Genomic DNA, 21,997 nt, shown 5'->3' with positions numbered 1-21,997 from the left:
TTGGCATAATAATTTAATTTAATATTGGTCTATTTATAGAGTGGGCATTAATTTTTTCATGTTATAAGCTTGATAGTTCTATATTATGATTTATAAGTTATAACGTTCGTAGATTATTTTTGTTGATCCTGTTTTTATTATATTTTACATTATTACTATTGAAATTATTTATAAAATGGACTCCATAGTCCATAGACCATAATATTAACTTGCATGCATACAGGGCGCTCAAAAAAAATATCGGTTTACACATAATATTATCTAGATAATTACTAAAAAGATACCGATTTTTAATCTAAGATAACCCTTAGATACATATTTAAATTTTCATCTAGATAAGATAAAAGAAGAACAAATACTATCTAGATGAAATATCTAGATAAATTTATCTAGATAAGTCTCAACACTGTTTACAAATATTTTCATCATAATATTTATAAATTTCAGTTATTAATGTATAATTTACTCAGGAGTAACTATTACTACTTGTATATATTGTAAAAACTCTATTGGATAAAAAAAAAGAACAGAGGTTACCATTTTACATATACATATAGACAACAAACAGTCCTTTATAAACTATATAGGTGGGTGACATTATAGTATTGTGTTTTTGTATAAAATATTTTTACAAAAGTATGTCAAGTTTAAAAGAAAAAATATACTTATACAATTTAATGTGTGTTATTTGAATAATTGATTATATCGAATCATGGACAGTAGTTACATAATCGATATACAAAACGAAGTAAATAAAGTACTGAATTATGATAAATTAAATTAAAAATAAAAAGTAGTTTAATATAGTTAACTGTTAGGTTTTTTTTTAAAAGATAAAATTAATAAAATCAAAAATTAGTCAAAAGGAAGAAAGTATGTTTATTAAAATTATTTAGATTATATAATTTCTAAAACACAAATAACACCATGCAAAAAGTGTTAGCATTTTATTCATCCATTACTGCAACAAAATGTACTGTGGTAGATTAAGTGTGTTTTCAATAAAATCTAAACTTTAAACACTCAATTATATTCATCATAAACTATTATTTCTTGAACTGCAGGTGATTATGCATAGCAATGAATATAATAAAATTATTCAATACAAATCCATTGTACTTGACCAAAATGAATTACAGTTATTATTATTTTTAAACATATTTATGTTTTGTATTTTGTAACACAGAAACAACATATGCAGATATGATGTCCTCAAGCCAGATTTACGCTACACTATGTAGAGTTCAATATATTATTACACTTGTATTTAATGTGCTACCAAAATGTTGTTTCTCCGTACAAAATTAATGGAACATGGTACTACATATTGTAATTTGTAATGTAAAAATAACTAATGTTTTGTGATTTTTAATGAAAATCCGTGTCTGGTATAATTATTTCAACTATACATAGTATATAATTTAAGTTATTCAAAAAAAGACAACGTTTATGGTAAAAAATGTCATAAGTTTTTATTTTATTTATAATTCCTAAATTATGTGTCCTTGTGGTTTATATAATTAATTTGAGATTGAAATCTAAGATTAAAATGTCTGTTTAAAAATATTATTCAGCTAATTAAGATATTTAAATTTTTTAAAGGTTACACTTTTTATTCGTTATTTATGAAATACTAATTTAGAAATAATAATAACATTCAATAGAGTTAAAATATAATATAGAATAATAATATTATTGTATTTACGATCATACGGCGCTCTGTATAGGCATTTTAGGTACACCATTGCCATATTATTGTCCATTTTTTTTTTTTATTACAGTGATTTTAGTATATTAAAATTAAATAATGTACCTATGTATTAATAAAATAATATAATATAGTCTGAAAAGTAATTAGTTAATTTATATTATAAATATATATTTTTTTCACATTATAAATAATGTGAGATGTATAAATAATATTATATAATATATCTAAAGATATATTGCTGCAGAAATCAAAACTTCAGAATTCGTTATAAAAAATATATTTATTTTTATTTTGTATTGTTCATTGTATCATTTATTGTTAATATAAAAACGACGAAATACATTTTTATTAATTCAAAACGAATTTCGTATTCTCTCTTAATTATATTATATCATACATTTTGGTATAGTTCATGTAAATATTTATCATAACAATATAGTATGTACAAAATATTATATTTTATTTTTTGAGACGGATGAGTGCACTTGGTATAAGTTGACAAAATATCAGAATATCAAGTATATAAGATATCACATATTATTATTAAAAGCAAAAAATGTTATGGTATAAATTTTAATAATACATTTCATATTATTTCGAAAATAAATTTGTTTAGTCAAGGTTGTCGACTGTATGAAATCAGCGAGCTGCAAAACAATACGAATAATTTTTATTTTAAGTCAAAAAAGAGTATATTGTTTTAATAATATATAAAAAATAATATTTTCACTATTTTTAAATTATAAAACACACTTATTTTCATAATTCGTATTATTTTATTTTTTTTATCAAGTATATGTGTATTTGCACGCAATCGAATACGTATGGTTTTAAATATATAAATCTCTGCAATAAATATACAACATAATAATGTATAAATCCGTTTAAATTTTGAATACCTCAATTATTTTCAAAAATACGTCTTGTAGTTTTCGCGTGACACACGCCGAATGAAACTGGGCGTGGTCTGCTTTGGTCAGCGTCTCCCGTGATTTCGCCACACTCGATCGAATACACCCAACAAACATGTGCCACCCGACAATGTAATCCTAAATTTAGATCTAAATGCACACATTATTATAAACTTGTTAAGTAATTTTGTTTTCTCGATTAGATAAAAATATTTTGTCGGGTACCAACTGACAATATAATTATACACTTCCTAAATCTGTTAACCGTCAAAAAAGCTTTTAACAAATTTAAAAAAAAAAATTGTTTTTATGTAATTTTGAACTGCTTATTTTATTATTATATTTTGTTTATCTAATGAGAACATATACAAACTCAATAATATCGAAATCTCCGTTATACAATATGTTGGTTTTCTTTTATACTTAATCTTCTATATCGGTTATCAATGGGCTTATATTATAATATATAGTGTTTAGAAGAAACACAATCCGTTACAATTGTGTTGGCTACGAGTAAAAAATATAAGCTAACCGTAGCGCGAGCTTTATAATAGTAGAAACTATTAAATAAGTACATAATATTATTATAATAATATTAGAACAGCGTGAAAATTCTGTGATTTCTTAAATCCGTTTGATCTCAACGGACACCTCTGGTACACTTCGACACCGATCGTACGAGCGCCAGTGAAGACGCTTTCGTGGTTCGCGCGTACGATACCTCTGAAAACCGCGGCAGCGAGGAACCGAGCGAGCGAGCGAGCGTGCGACGGCGGCGATCGGAGCGTGGTGCACGGCCGTGTAACGCGTGGCGCCCTTGTCGCCCACGTAATCCGCGCGCGCCAACGTTGAGACGGTCCGTTAGTCGCTCGACGGCGCCAACCGGGTTCGCACGTCACCAACGTCGTCGCCCTGGGCGGTACGCGAACGCAATACGATCGGCGGAGACACTGACGAGTTTTCACACGCGCCGAACACGACCGTCGTCGTCCGCTCCGTGTACCGGGCGCCCCGGCGGCGTTCCGGCGTGGTCACCGCCGGTGTTTACCACCGATCGCGGTCGTATCCGAGAACACAGGAGGCCCGAACACAGGTGTACGAATCCGCCGCCGGATATTGGACGCGTTCGTCGGTCCGTCCGCCCGTGCAGCGACGATGGCCTGCTGCGGCCGGCGGGCCCACCGATGGAACACGTCACCGCCGGCGACCACCGCGACCGGTTCGGTGTGGCCGCCGTTGCCGCCGCCGCCGCCGCCATTGCCGTCTCGGGAACAGCCGCAGCCATGTTAGTGGCCACCGTGGTGTCCATGTGGGTGCTGAGCGCCATGGCCGTCACCGTCCGGCACGGCCGGTCTAGGATGGCCAGGTGGGCGCAACAACAGCACAACGACCTGCAACTGCCGGTGGTGGCCAACAGCACGTCGGCGTCGTCGGCGACGGTGGCCACGACGACCGCAGCCATGGCCGCCGTCGACGGACGCTTGCACGACCCGGGCGGCGGGACGTCCGGGCCGCTGCCACTGCCGCCGTCGCTGGCGTCAAACGAGTTCGGACAGCAGCAACAGCACCGGCACAAGGCCAACTCGCTGCTCCGCATCGTCGAGTCGCAACAGCAGTTGGGCGACAACTGCACCGCCGGCACCGATCTGAACATGGGCGAAGGGGTCGTGGACAGATACGCTCAGGTTAGTAGACTGACTTACCGAGTACTATTAGAGTTCGCTTACACATCGCTCGTTAGGTCAGACATGTCTGTCTGTTTATACCAACAGTGTTCGGCACTGTTGTTATGATTTACGACCGTTTAATATACGATCGACGGCACGTCTTACTCTCGAATTTAAGTGACGTACACACGGGGGCGGCTTGTTGCAGTAGGAATACTAGGAGCCACTGCTCCTGCCCCGAAAATAGGAAAAAAAAATTGTTTTAAGTTGAACAGGTTTAATAATGGTAAAAAATAAGTGTATCTATTATAATAATATCATCATAAATTGTAAAAGTTAATAAAAAAATTTAACCTAAGAAGAGCCTACAAATATTACATTGGTCCTAGTAAATTTAGATAGTGTGTGGTGGGTGGGTTGTTATGAAACTTGCTTCTCGAGTTTTGAAGACTCAAGCTGCCACTGGTAGTACCCAGGACTATTGGCGTGATTAGGGGGGACTTAGGGGGCTAAACCTCCTTAAAATATATTTTACCCCCCCCCCCTCCAAAAATTGTTTTGATTATTTAAGATTAAATAATAATTTAAGCAAAAAATAGTGAAAATGTGAGATACATCCTATGCAATATTATGTAGATAATTATTATAACAGAATTATTCAAAAGTAAATTGTATAAATATAAAATACTAAAGTTTATTTTGCAATATACTACGTATAGTTTAATAAAAATATTTTTATCTAATAAATATTATATGGGCATGCGGCATCTACCAGTAGTGGCTGGTCACAATCCAATATTTTACTTTTATTTTGATGATTAAAAATGGACAAAACAACTTATTTAGTATTTTTAATAAACCAAAAAAAATATCCGTATTATTTGTACAGTCGTTACTATTTATATTAAAATAATCCAGACAACCCTCCTAGTTTCTTGGAAAGCATGAAAGTAAGTAAATTAAATTACGTATTTATTTGTGGGCCTGCAGCTTCCCTAATATTTTAGACCTAGTTGCGCCAATGCCCAGGACTTGTACTACCGTGACATCACTATAAGAGTAACCCCGATTAACTGCGTACATATTACAAAATCTATGGGGTCAATTGATTTACTTAATATGTTGACACCGACATGACTAATTTGCCATGCAAATAAATGTAAATTCAAAAAAAATACATAAAAACTTTTAACATGTTTATGATCGAAATGTAATTTATTTATTTATTTTATATTAATTTCAATTCGCTATATATTGGCTTTCAAGTATTTTTTTAAGAATAAAATCTACACTAATAAAACCACTATTATACTATTATTTAGGTAAATTAAAATATGAAAATAAATAGAATAAAAAAAAAATATTTCTATAAAATACATTTTTAACTTATCATACAGTGATACATACAGATTATAATAAATACACTATTTATAACACGTACAAATAGCATAGTATACTATATATTATATTATGTCAATACATCTAAAGTTATTTTACCCAATAGGTACCCCAATAACACTAGATATACAAAAATAGCTTTTTTATTGTCATCCAGTAAAATAAAATATCAAACCTACCTATGTTATAATATACATTTATAGCTGTTTATAATAGTTTTGTTTTTTAAATATTTATAAACAATTTTTAATAGAGAATAAAAATACCATTCGTTTATTATACACAAATCGAGGTCTGTGTACATGTACTTATTATAAACAATAATATTATTAATTTAAATAAAACTGGTGAGTCTATGTATCTTAATTCTTAATGTGTATTTTTATTGAAATAAGAACCTGGCTATGGAATAGAGAAACTGACCTCCCACCACTGTATCCAGCATCTCCTTATTATGTGTGTACGATAACTTTATAATCTCAATAATATTAGTCTTATAGCAATAATATATTTTTTTTAAATCGTTAATCAATAAATCTGTTATACAATTCAACAATAAGGACATTTAATAATACAATCATATTTTATATGAATAAGACAGTAGCAGAAGTTAGTATGGTAATAAATTAAAATAATAGTTATTAAATTAGTTAATATTATATCGTATTCGTTGAATAACCTTTGTTTTACCATGTACATATTATTGGGAAATCGCATAGTAGTTGACTGGTACTTTATCACTCTCGCCAAAATATTTACCATTTATACATTATTACACATTTATATGATAATTCATCCGTCAACATAAAACATTTATCACTTCAAACATTTAATTTTTTTAAACCTTTATACATAAAATGGATTATTTTTTTTAAGTTATAAAATAACACGACTTTATTAAATTAAAAACATTTTATCCATCCATAGGTAACTATTTTTTATTTTTGTATTAATTCATTGTATGCCAGATATATTATATATGTTCTACCTACATTAAACATTACAAATTAGTTCAAAAATAGTATATTTTATACGTATAGTATTTGGTACGAGTTTTTTTTTTTAGTTCGGCAAATATTTTTGTGTGATTATCAAATTACTGATTAAAAGCCATGTGATTTTCCTCTAATGTGTACATTGTATATAATGATCATTGAGTAAAACATAGCCAGTTATGTATTTTGTGATTACCATGGTAAAAATTAAAATGATACTTTGAAGAACAAGTAAACACTACTAATTGTTACAATAAATTTGGACGTATCAAACTTGAGGATGTGCTGAAGCATAATATTTTAATGAAATCAAAATAACATACGTATTACGTTTTAATCATAAATACTATTATTTGCGTTTAAAATGAGAAGCTGGATACCATCAATCTTTTTTCTGATTCACCAATTAATATTCTCGTGAAAAAATTATTCAAACTAATCCTCCAAAAATATTGAAAAAGAAGTTGCGACTTATTAATTACTATCCATATATTACCCTTTAAATTAAAATTTAACGGTGGCGGTTACAGCTTTAAACTTCAGTAATTAATTATTATTTTATCAAATGTGTATCTTTTGTTCAACTTAAATTTATATACGATAAACATAAAAAAATATTACTATCGGTGTTTATATCGTATTACTATTCTAGTTTACCGTTGAAATGAATAAAAGTCCAAAAAGAACTATCTCTGCGGTTACACACAAACTATCAAAGTAATATTATGTAAGAATTAATAAGCCACCTAGTCTTAATGATAACGTTTAGGCATGTAATTTCTTTCATAATCGATATATTGTATGATTTGATCAGTAATAATAGGTAATGGAATATCGCTATTGTTCGCAGTTTGTATAGCAGCGAAGACATATAATAATAATACGTCACGAATAACTATTTAAATGAAAACTCAAATATTGTATTTACGTTCTTTATCTGCAATGCAGTTATCCAAGTAATTATATACGTATGTAGTCACTAGCTTCAAACTTCCTACTAATATAGTTTTACGTTTTAATCATATATCATATAGATCATAGTCATGGTCGTCACTGGTATTTGTTTTATTAGGTATAGGACGAAAACTTTTAATTCATCCGGTTAAAATGTTTGCACAGACAGATGAACATTCGTGTGTTTATTGTATTTGCTTGAAACTATATTATTATAGGTTACTGCCGGCATTTGTGATTTTGTGATTATCTATTTAAAATAATGCATGACTTTTAAGATAATACAATAAGATCCATTAAAAACTTTTTGGCTAAAAATCACTATTATCGTAAAGGTCTTTTAACCAAAAATCTAAAATAAAGGTAATAAAAATCAAGTACCTACTAAATAAATATTTCCAAATAAATCTTTAAATGTGTAAACCACGATTTGGTATAATTATAACACTTGGTTCTATTAATATAGCAAGAACTTATAGATGTTAACATGTTTTTTATGAATATTTCAAAATATAACTGAGTGATGTACACATTTGTTTTATAATACTAGACTCGAAGTCAATAATATTTTTTTTTAAGATTTCGCATATTATTTAACCCTTATTTACGTGTTCGTGATATTTTCCATTTTTGATGTGTTTTAGTTTATAGCACCCCAAAATTGTAATTAACATAATAAAATCTTTTAGTTGTACAGTAACTTCTTTACATACGAGTATGAATAATGTAACAATAACCATAAAAAAATATTGAACATAATATTATAAATAATTTAACATAAAATAAATAAAACAATAAAAAAAAAATGTAGAATAATTAATAAATATACATAAATAATGTGTAAAATTGTTTAAATAATCGTAAATCAATATTACTGATGTACATAACATAATTATTATGATAATGAAACACAATAAACAGGAAGTTTTTTTTTAATAAAAAATGTATTTTAATTATAAAGAACTATTATAAAGCAGGGTGTTACAGAAGAGACAATTTTACGAAGTTCGATTACTAATAGTATCACACAAAATCTAATCGCGTGGAGTTTTATAAACCCCGACACACTGACACACTGGCAAAGAATTAACATTTTTATATATTCGAATTTACATATTTCACTTATATTTTAAATTAGTATTTATTGAATTTTACTTTAAACTAGAAAGATAAAAATCAAGAAATATACTTACCTGAACAATATACGATTAAATATGACGTGTGTAATAGCATATATTTGCTCTGCTCAGTGCCCACATAACCATTTATAGTTACAATTATAAACCACCGATAGTATTATATACATACACTCAGACTACAAAACATATTGGATTAGTCTCATACGGTTAGTTATCTTATACGGTCATCTAGTATGTTATAGGATACTTTTTCAATCGGTGTTAGTTCATCAATGTTTTATTCTTTATTACGATAACTATGCTTAGTGTTATTGTATTATGTTCTAGTTTTCCTCGTTTACAACGGACAACTTTATATTTGAGATTGTTAACCATTGATATTATTTTATCTACACACGGACTAAAACTATAATAGTATGGGATACTTTAATAAGTCGGTAAACATTTTATTGTAATACTATAAAAATTTGTATTTTATGTCTTGTATTAATAAATAGATTAAATGTAAGCAAAAAGTCCACGCACATAATATAAAACAGATTGTTTTTACTATTAGCTTATTTTTATTAAAAGTAGAGAAGAACACTTTTAATATATACGAAAAGACAGGTTGAGAAAAAAATAACAAGACATGATTATGTGATAGAAAGGAGAAATACTCATGTTAAATGGACTCGATTCCAGTATTAAAAATGCAATTAATAATATTTAATAATAATTTAAGACTTTTATAAAATCACTGTTAAAAGTAAATAAAAGAACTATAATTAATTTAACCAATAAATTTAATTTAATTTCATCGATAAAGTAAAAATCTAATATAGTATTACGGTATTTAATAATTAAAATCTATATTTATTTTAAAACAAAAAAACAGTATTAAGTATTAAATGGACTAAAATACTTTCAATTATAATGATTATCTGTTAAGAAAATATTCATTTTTTAATTTAAGTTAAAAATATTGTGTTCATAATGTAAAAACGGTTGGGTGTATAATAAATGTTAATTTTGTTATTTTTTTATTAAATAAAATAATTATTTTAAATGTCTTATCTTGCACTGAAATAAATGCGTTAGCCATTTATGGTTATAGAAAAAAAATAGAATTTGAAAAATACTTAAAAAAAAATGAAAAACTAAATTATAAAATTGCAGTTTTTATGGAGTACAATAGATAATACAAATAATAATAATAATAATAATATCTGGTAAAATAGTGAAGGATTGGTTGAATTTTTATTTAAAATAACTATTGTAACAAATTGATATTTGTTTTTTTTTTTTAAAAAAAAGTTTTGATTAAGTCATTATAGTTACCTGGGGGCGATATAATTTACAATGTTGTTATATACATATATTTTATCAATTTGTTAGTAATTGTGTCTATGCTTCTACGGATCCTTAATTAGTATTATTATAAATTAGGTCAGCAACTATTATTTTTATATGTACAGAAAATAATTAGAGAATTTATATTAATATACAAACCACTGTAGAATATAATTTGTAATTATTATGATTATTGAATGCAAATATAGTTATCCTCATTCATGAGCACAACCTGGGATTTCGTATTATTTTGTTTTAATTCTAGTTAATCCATACATTTCTTAGTATTGCTACTCATAAACACAATAATTGTCATCGTAAAATTTATTTTGATCAAATTTTTATGTAGTTTTTCAAATATAAATAAACAAAATTAAGTTATATAGTGTGTTTGGTAGACATGATGCATTTGTAAACAAATTTATTATTTATTATTTTCTTTTTAGGTAGAGATGAAAATATTTTGAATATTGTATTGATTTAATGATTTATAAAATGACAAGAAGAGAGAACATTTGTGGTGACATCAGGGACACTTGAATACGAGATAGGGAATGTCGATTGTGAAGTTTTTGTACAGTTTGAAAATGAGAGTATGAAAAATCATTCAATAAAAGTTTATAATATGAAAAGGAATAATTAAGGTGATATAAAATAAAACACGAAATAAGGAGATTATACATTCTCTAAGAATATTAAAGTTGTAAAACCAGGGTAAGGGTTAGATTGGAATAGTTAGGGAATGGTACTGTACCAACTGAGAAAATGAGAAAGTAGTTTTTCTTAATGACCCATCTACAATTTTTTATACAAATTATAAGGCAAGAGCTGAAATCAGACGACAAGCTTTATTAAATACTTTGTTTAATACTAGGGGGTATCTAATAAACAATGGAAAAGTTGGATAAAATGTGATAGTTATAAACAAATGTTATTAAAATGTGAACCATGAATAATATTAAGAGCATATATTTGAGTATTGGTTGAAATAAAAATGTTTCGCAAATACTGCTACTCATATTGTTGATAAATTAAAATAAATTGGCTTGTGATATAATACGTTAAAATTTAATATTTAAATGTAAAGCTAGCACAGTTTATTATATTTTAGTAAATCATTTGCAGATTTTCGTAAAAAAGTTTGTTAAATGCAAAGTTAATTCATCGTCAAAATATAAAATTAATATAGCAAAAAAAAAATTAACATAACTTATAATAACATTTAAATTTGTATAGTTATTTTTAATTTTGTAATAGGAATAATTTTTTACTATGCATCTGTAAAATATAACTATAATACATTATATAGTTCATATAAAATATTGATATCTTATTAAAATTTTAACCCGAGCAACGAATAAATTATAAATAATAATATTTGATTATATTATATATTAATAATTATTTTTAAATTTTTCAAATTATTTCGTATAGTTTAATTTACTTGATGTAAATTTTATTTCAAATCTCATCATTTCGTAAGTAATAGTAAGATTTGTAATTTTAAGTTCTGAATGGAGCGATGAATATATTTGTTGTACAATGTGTAATTTTACTTTTTGTATTCGAAGGCACTTTTTATAAAAGAAAAAATGCTCAAATCTTCAACGTCAAGAAAAGTAATTAGTAGCGAATTTCATCTAGTTTATATTTTGTATCAAAAGTGTAAATTTCCTTGAATTTAACAAACAAACCGGTTATACAAAAATATAATTACGAAAAACGTGAATAATAATTAACTACGCAAATAATATTTTTATTGTAAATCAAAGATCTATAGAGACATTAAATAATCATTAAATAGTTATATTAGCATTTCCTAGGGATGATACAAATTAAAACATGTTTTACTATTTTGAAAATATTTATAGACATTGGACATGGTCAATATTTTCAATTTTTGAATTATATATGATAAAATGTTTGTTTGTGAGTAAAAACTATTTTCAATTTAATATTATATTCTTATTTAATCTTCTTACAGCAAATTCAAAATATTTATAATGTTATATTAATTCCCCGGTTTTTTTTTCATATAATATATATATAAACGTTGGAATTTCGAATTTTTAAGAAACTTATTGTATCTAAATTGGTCTTGTAATTTACCAAAATTTTTATAATTTTGAGTTAAACTAAATATTTAATAATCACTTAAGTGCATTTTAAACTTTTATGAATTTTTATGATATTCTCGTAATAATATATACCAAAACATAGTATGCGATATAATTATCAAATTAGAAAAAATACTTAAATGGGATTTGGAACATAATATTTAAACTAAATGATTTAAGATGAATCAAAAATTGTGTTAATGCTCTACCCATTTTTTAATACTTTAGATGAGACACAGCTCTGGATCACGAATAATATTGTATAAGTAACTAACTTGTAATTTTTTATTTTAAAACTATTTAATCTTTTAGTATGAAAATCCATTTTTGATTGTCTCGAAATATTATTAAAATACATAATTCGATAAATATTTAAGAATTTAAATGTATTTAATTGAGTGTAAAATGGATATATTGGATAACATCCCATTTAAAAAAAAATTGGCAAATGTGTTGGGTCGCATATAAGCAAATGTTGAGAAATATATTTGTATGACATATTTTCTACAATTTATAGCCAATGGGTATACTATTTTAGAATTTATATGCGCTTATCATCAGGTGCATCCATAAACCTTTTAAATAAAATAAATACACATTTTATATATATTTCTAATAATACTTATTGGTTTTATATAATTTTTCCTTCCTATAAACTTATATTAAAATGAATAACAAAAAAATGACTACCCTCACAATGGTCACTTTTTTTTTTTAAGCAGTTTAATACTATTTATTTTTAAATAAATGTAATTTATAATAATAATTTGTACAATGTTTATTAAGGAAAACAAATAATATTATTTTATTGTGGCAGTGTTTTTTATTTTAATTTAGTTATACTGAAATATTTAAATTTAAATTTTGTGGTAGGTCCATAATAATTAATCTTCAGTAGTGTAACAACTAACAACTGTTAGTCACCATTAAATCTAGTTACATTAGTCAATGACACATACAATTACAAACAAGTACGTTTTATACTTACGACTACTTATAATATTATGCAAAACATAAAATAGTATAACAATATTATATTAGTAAGGTTAATGTGGACATATAAAAATACAACTTAGTTATAAATATATTGTTTAATTTTAATGTTATAAAATTAAAAATTGTAATGTAAAATCTGTTCAAGTTTTTTAACGTAGAAAATAATGAAATAAAAACCAAATTACGATTATTGAATATGAGTAGGTAATTACAAGTATTAATATTGTTTTCATTTGTTTTTATTAACCATTTGAATCAATTTTTGAATATTTTCTAACAAAAATAACGTTTTAAAGCATTATATAAACGAATACCATATTATATTGTCTATGGTATAATATAATCATATTTTATTAGTTTCTTCCACTCTCTTATACATGAAAATATAATATATATACCTATACACATATACCTATGGCATATCAACATTTAAATGTAAATCACTTAAAAGTATTTAGCATGATGAATATTCAAAATTAAATGAATTTTTAATTTATTTGAAGTTGGCAGATTGTTTTTAAGCTCCCAAATATATATAGTGTTTATTTTTCACTACATTTAGATAAATTGGTAGACAGGAAATACGATTAGAGGATTCAGTGGTTGGTTGAGTTTATTTATCAAGCAGTATATATTCATAATACATAATCAAATGTCCATAAATTTAAAACGTAGTATTCTACGCTTTATTTAACTATAAAATAAAAATCATTGTATCTGCTCAAATGCGTCTTTGAATAAGCTCATCATAGAGTGAATATTTTTGATTAAGAAGTTTATTGAAGTGGCCCACGTAGGTTTAATTCAAATTTCAACTAAATTTAATGATTTCAATGAATATAAAATAGCATGATATGTTTTGAATAAATATATTGAACTAATAATTAATTAAACTATATTTAATATATTATACTATCACAAAATATAAGAGTGATTACTTATATTTCATTCATATAATCATTATGATGGAAATGTGATTATATTTTATATTCTAAGTGGAGAGAAGAATATAATGGTTTTACAATGTTGTAATTTTTTTTTATGTTTTAAAAAAATGTTTCGTAGTAAAAATGCTCCGATCGATAACATTAAGGTGGAAATTGGATTTAGTTTGTACTTTGAAAGCTAAATTTAGAAATCTCCCAATATTTTTAAAATAATTAGAAAAAAATATAAATATATTTTAAAATTTGAATATTATTATTAAAATAATTATTTGGTAACTATAGTTACCAAAAATTTAAACGATTTTCACTCAAAGTCGTTTTTCATTGTATATAATGATTTATGAATGTAATATATCCGCAATGGATATGTTACATTCATAAATCATCACTACAGTAGTAACCTACTCAATGTCAAGGATATTTATACTGTCTGTAAAAGCAGAACAGTTATTTACTTGAAGGATTTTTTTTTTTAAATAGGTTGATTTAATTTATAAAAGTTATTGTATTGACTGGGTTTGTAGATAATGCATGGAAAATCATTGTTTCCTAGTTAACAATAAAAAAAAAAAGTACGGCGTCGTTATTTTTTACAAAAATACCTACCTACAGTACCTAATACTAAATACCTACAGTATACAATCCTATATCAAGTCATTAAGTATAACGATTGATTAATACATTTGTTTTTTAACTTTATGATATAACGGATATTACGAAGACATAATAACTACTAATATAAAAAGCGTTTTTATATAAATGTCAAATATATAGCATATGCTCAATTATCCAAAATTCCAGTTATTAATTAATTATAAGAATTAGTATAATGTAAAATGAACATAAACGTTAATATTTAAAGAAAACATACAGTTTTATAATTTTATGTGTAGTTATTAAAAAAATTAAAATTTAAGGTTACTGTGTATCACACATTTTTATCAATTATAATGAGTTCATTGTGATCATATTATATTTAAATTTAAAATCGTTATGTAACATAAATTTGTAAAGGAAACTTATCATAAAATAATATCTTGAAATTTAACTTTATTTGTTCTCTATAGTCTTGACAAAATTTATCTCTACATATTTAAAAGTAATAAATAATTGTAATATTGAACACGTTTATACACAATTATTTTATCAGAGTTCAATATAGTTTTTTAGTAGAATGTTTTAAACTGAATCATGTAAGCTATTTATAGGCAATTGAAATTGTTAGTGTTTTTTTTCGAACAAATAATTAAACAAAAATGTTTCTAGAACAGTAATTAAAAAAATAAATATATATCATGAGGTTTCTTATAAATTATACTTATTCCTATTCAATTCATAATTTGCCGTAGAATCTGAAGAATAAATTTCTAACCCTAAATCTAAAATCAAGCGTCTCTCGAGGCAGTATCCTTTCCCCAACTATCTACATTTATATACTATAGTCCTACTACAGTCCAACAACACTATCCTAGCAACTTTTACCGATGATACAGCCATAACTTCATCTAACTCCGATAAAACCAGTGCTTCAAATAACCTCCAAAACCACTAAACTCAACAACAAGAATGATTCATTTTATAAAAAATTAAAACCAACAAAAGCAAATCCACCCACATTACTTTTACCCTCAGCCCTAAAAAATATTTTTTCTGTTTATCTAAATGACAAAATAATCTCCGTGAATAATTATATTAAGTACCTAAATCTCCTACTTGACAAAATACTAACCTGATTTAATGATATTTGATATTAAATCAAAAAGAACATCGCTTAACCTCAGACTCTACAAGCTAAGATTACTACTTCCTTCTAAAACCCCTCTAAAGAATAAAACAAAAATTACTAATAAATATTATGTCCTACAATGGCATACGGTATCCAACTCCGTGGACCTTAACAAATTCAAACCTAACTAAACTCGTAGTGTCATGCAATACCTGATAACAATCTCCATAATTTTAAACGTAAATTTTCACGTAATCTATTAAGAAATCTATAACAGCTTACTGCCTATAAGTTCATAAAGTGGAAGTGGTGTTGATGAGTACTCCCTGCATTCGTGTTTTTCAGACTTGTACAAACAATAGTTTATTTACTTACTTTACTCTTATTAACTGTGTATTCAGATTGTATGATTAAGTTAAAAATAAAGTTATTCATATTTCAATAAGAAATATCAAAGATACTATACACAATTTTGATCATATCTAATTGAAGATTACATTTTGAAAAAATTAAATAATGTAATGTAGAATAACGATTTTTTACTCCGAAGGTTTTAGTTATTTATTTTATTATATTTAAAATAAATAAAAATAAATGTACCTATTAATCACACTTGAAACTTTATTATCAGTAAGTAAAAATAATATTATTTAAAATACATAAAAGTTTTTTTCAAAATAATATAAGCTGTTTATAATAGTACGAACCTTTTTACACACTTCTATGTAACATTGGTACTTATTAACTGCAAAGTTAATAACAATTAAATATCATAATACGCAATCATTTTTACGAATATTATTTTAATAGTTATATATTATATAAAAATAAATTATTAAAAATCCTTAAATTTAGATGCAGACCGCTCACCGCTGTCTCGGAATTGATTTCTAAATCAAATTTAAATTTAACACTTAAATTACCTACATTATAATATTACAGTGATGTAGTCAATGACGAGGTACATTTGAAGTATATTGTATGTCAATATAGTAAAGAAATGCCTAGGTTTTTAATTTGTATTTTTACAACTACGTTTTTTTTTGTAGTCATTTTTAAAAAATGTTTTTACCATTATTTAATATTCATCTAAACGACTAAATATAGATGAATATTCAATGATGATATTGTAATAATTAATAAAATAAAATATGTTTTTTTTTTTTGGTTTTATTAAATATGAGTACTTGACATAATATTCTTGTACATTTTTTAACACTTAAATCTTAAATTATCAATCAAAACGTGTAAAACAAAAGACAGCAAAAATAAGCAATTGTATTTTAGTGTAATTATTTTATAATCAGTTAAACATAGGTACATTTGTAAAAATATGACAATAAAATAATGTATTTTTAAATTAATTAATTTGATATAACAATATTTACTATTTTAAAAACGAATTTGGGGAATGTTGCATTATATAACTGACAGTTTTTTTTTACTTATCAATATTGGATATTATTATATATTTCAAACTTTATAAACAACAATGAGAGGTATCATGCAGGAATCGCGTTAGAACTATTATAAAATTAATACAAATTTAAAATAATATTGTACGATGTTATAAGTTATAGATGGTGCACCATAAAACTGAATATATAATTGATTTTGTTGATCTATTAAACTCACAAAATAATTAGAAAATATTGAAATATTGTATATAATTTGAACTCAATACATCAGTTTATTAACCAAGACAATTTTATTACCTTAACACATATTTTTGGGTATACGTTTATAATGTTATTACATGAGAATAGTTTTGAAACTTATTTAAATAAATAATTAGTTACCTTATTAAATAGTTAATAGTTAGTTGAATATTTACCTAAGATAAAAAATCATGATAATTTTGCCTGTATAAACACAACAGATAACTGTATTATTAGTGAATACTTTAAGCTATATTTAAATTCAGTAAAAAATATTTAAATACATTATAAATTATAATATTATATTTTATTAATCGTTATCATAAGGGGCCCGGTATTTAAGTGTAGGCGATTTAGTTGTTATGTGTTTGGTTACGCTCGATCTGTTTTAGTGAAACAATTAATACTAGTATTTAGTAAGAGTGACTACATGGTAAGCTATATATAATTGCGTCTTCCAACTCGGGTTTCACCTTTTATCATCAAGAGTATCAATTAATTTTTGTAATTTTTAATTGGGTACAACCGATATTTTACGTAATCGACTTTAAATAAATACCTAGAAATTATTACTTATTTATCATTAATAACCATATTTATAACAATGTAAATGTTTATCGAGAAAATAGAAAATATACCAAACTTCCTATACTTTGAATTTTACAATTTCATACCTAGTGTATATAAAACATTATTAAGTATGTTAAAAATTTCAATCATCTACAATAAATATTATTTTTTTTAAATTACAATAAAATAACTAAAATTGTTTATTTGTTCAGTGTTTAAATATCTAATTTTGACCAAAATTGAACTTCAAATGCTTATAATAAATATCATGCTCATATATCTTTGATCTTATTAAATAGTTAAAATAACTAAATATGAGGAATCTCACATTTCAAGCATTTGGATCTATTAATGATTTTTTATCGAAATTCGTCAAAAAAAATTTAAAATGGTATAAATAACTCAACAAGAGTCAAAATATTTAGAAATTATTTCATAAATATCAAAACTCAATAAAAACATTTGATGAAAACTTTAAGTAATTATTTATGATTATTCATTTTTGAATTACAAAAATATAAGAAAATAATTTGATGTAAAATCATTATTTTACTTCAGGTGATCGTAAAAAAATTGAGGTGTTACACCTACGTTTTAATTCCAATAACATAATTTATAAAATAAATTTTATTACATTTTCAAACCATACATATAAATATTTAACATTTTATGATTTTTTAACTATAAAATGATTATATGTATATTTTCAAGATCTTGATGAATTTTGACAACTTTTAATTTAAAACTTAACGCTTATAAAATAAAAAATATAAAAATATATTTTTGATATTTTTAGTTGGTATATAAATAAATTATTAGAAACATTTCATTTCATTTTTTAACTGTTAAACTCAATAAAAAATTATGGACATTTAATATCTAAACAAATTTAAATATTTATTTATTATTATAGTTTAAACATTATAAAAAAATTCTATTACGTATAGAAAATAGTACGAAAATATACGATTTTTTTTAAATATATTAATTTTTACATTAGACCAAAAAAAAAAAAAAAAAACGATTTAGTACTTAAAATTTTCCAATAATATATTGATCTGATTCGCTAACAGAAACCACTCTTAAATTTTAAGATCGAAGCACTTTTACTGCATCAAAAGTTTTTCTACACAAAAAAAAAAGACACATCTTATGTAAAATCAATACATTCATCGCTTCGGTCAGAATCTATAATATAATTTATTAAAATATTACGTTCATACAAGTGCAATTTAAAATTATTTAGGTAATTTTTTGAAAATAGATTAATAGATAAAAAAATGAAGTAAGTGGCACTTATTAATTGATTATAACTTTATTCCAAATTATTGTTAAACAAATTATGATTGAACTTTATGATTCACTAAATTATTTTATTTTTGAATAAACTACGTTACTAGAAGTAAAATTAAAATGAACATAGTAATAAATTGTATTTTGCATAAATGTTATTGAATTGTTATATTTCTATAGGCATTTTAATTCTTACATAGCCAAGACTGAAAATACTATATGCTTAAAATATCAACATTATTATTTAATTCAATAATTATTTTTTATTACCAATATAACTTTATTTTAGTAAGAAGCTAAACGTAGAAAAAAAAATTTTTTTAAAAAATAGGTGTAGGTAGGTATAATACTATTTGTAACTATTTTATTCGAATTAGAATTTAATAATGATGATGATTAATGAAATATGTTTTTGTAAAAAAAATCATTTTCTTTTATAAGTGATTTTTAAATTTTGAACACAGACTATTAAAACTAATTTATAATATTAAATAAATAATTTACTTAATATTATTTTAGTGGTTAAATTAATATGCAATAGTATACAATTATTTAGAAACGTTATTATTATTAGATGTATATAATATACATGTTACATTATATTCCTATATAATGATAAAATTAGATATACTGTACTGTATGCTACTATGTTAAATATATATATATATAAATACTATAAAAACACTACTTTATTTTAATTATTTTAGTTTTTAATAATTAAATATAACTAATTATTTATATTTTTGCAATTATTATATGGTTAACTAAAATAATGAAATTTTTATATATGTATATATTTGAAAATTGTATTATTAATTAATTTGTAAGTACCTTCCACTGCAAATTATAAAATTAGAGAATTTACAAACTTCTATTTGAATTGATATACCTTATTTTATCATTATTAATGTTCAAATGCGGTTCAAAATAAATATAATAATATATTTTATAATATTATTCAATAATTGTGTTATTAACCTAAAACCAGAAGATAAATATCATTAATACAATTTGTATTAATATATTTAAAAATAAGAAAATATTATTAATTTTGTTTGCCGTTTTTAATATTTGAAATCTTGTATATGTAATAAATATATTCTTGGATGATGAGAAGATAAACTGAACATTAGCTCAGGCCTACTGGTCTTAATATATAATATTATATTACTTTTACATAAAAAAAAGAATATTTATATTAACAAATTATTATCTTCTTTTGATATCGTTTGAATACCGCATACTAAAATAATAGGTGGTATGAGGGGATTTATGAATATTAGATTTAATGAAAAGGAATAAGTACTCAGAAATGTTATTTCATTATTTTTTAAGTATCTTTTAAACAAACATTATTAGAAAGCCGGACATCTCTGTAAAAAACATAATATCAAGAATCAAAAAACATAATAATTACAAATTGCCCTTAAATATTAAGTGTGAAGCTCTGAAGAATTGGACATAGTTAATCCAAATTATATCCAAATATTTAGTTAAACGAGTTGTAAAAAAATGGATAAACCAAAAAAGTAACATTAACATTTTTATTAAAAAAACCCAATATTTATATTATTTATCTTAATAGTATTCATAGGATATTCATACGTGTTTTAAATTGACTATATATTTTATTATATATATTTATTATTTTTTTTTATATATATATTTACAGTAAAAAAAATATACAGCATTTAACATTTTTTTTTTTTTTATATATATATATTTTTTTATAGAATATAATAATAGAATATTCGATATTACTTTATATATATTATACAAAATAGGCTTCTATTGTATGTTGTAACATAAAAATTATTGTTTATACATAATAATCCTTGATCTAAGAAATTATTTCTCAAAAAATTAAAAACTAAACACTAGTAATAAAATAAATATCTACGTAATATCACAAACTAACTTAGTCTAGAATTACAGTTCTACTAGATGCAACAGTAATGTACTCTTTATATAATATTTAATTTAAATTATCCATTATAATATGTTAAAAACAATTTTCACAACTATTTTACATCCCTAATGAAATGTTACAAATAGTTCTTAAAATGAAATCCCCTATATAAAATACTAAAAATAGTTAATGCACCACGAAAAAAAGCTATGTTTCACTTAAAATGTAGTTGCGGCTCTATTTTTTAAAACATTTCTAATTTATGTCTAAAATTACAATGGTTGAGAAACCTTTTAAAATAATTCCTTACCAATCACATGATTGAAAAAATATTCATCACAAGGAGTGAACCGATGGATCTTTTCCTTCTTTCATGAATATTAAATTTGTTCTACTCACATATTTAAGAACTGTATTACCTGAATTCGACTGGTGAAAAAAATGAACAAATGTAAAATGCAAAGCTCGGTTAGAGCTTTTGTTTGAGTACCTATTCTTCAGTTTACGGGCCAGTCAGTATAGCTCGCTTTATGGACAAATTCCATTGATATAGGAAATAAACTTGTGCTTATTGTATTGAATAATATTTTTAATAGGAGATATTTTCACTCGTGACAACTTAATTAAATAATATTAACACGTTTATGCGTCCGAAACAAGATTTAACCAGTGAG

The 21,997-nt window shown here is 25.0% G+C and overlaps 1 protein-coding gene across 1 annotated transcript in view; it reads left to right on the top strand.

The window, feature by feature from the left end:
- The first annotated feature begins 3,414 nt into the window (after positions 1-3,414).
- The window catches only part of LOC132917292 (probable G-protein coupled receptor CG31760), a 99,636-nt gene continuing 81,053 nt past the window's right edge, over positions 3,415-21,997 (top strand). The window contains exon 1 of the mRNA XM_060977968.1: positions 3,415-4,307. Within this exon, the coding sequence (XP_060833951.1) occupies positions 3,807-4,307 (501 nt within the window). The 5' untranslated portion in view covers positions 3,415-3,806. The remainder of the gene's footprint in view (positions 4,308-21,997) is intronic.

Source organism: Rhopalosiphum padi, chromosome 1 (assembly GCF_020882245.1).
Source record: "Rhopalosiphum padi isolate XX-2018 chromosome 1, ASM2088224v1, whole genome shotgun sequence".
NCBI classification, from domain to species: Eukaryota; Metazoa; Arthropoda; class Insecta; order Hemiptera; family Aphididae; genus Rhopalosiphum; species Rhopalosiphum padi.
The sequence above is the reverse complement of the archived record's forward strand: the minus strand, read 5'-3'. Positions and strand labels throughout refer to the sequence as shown.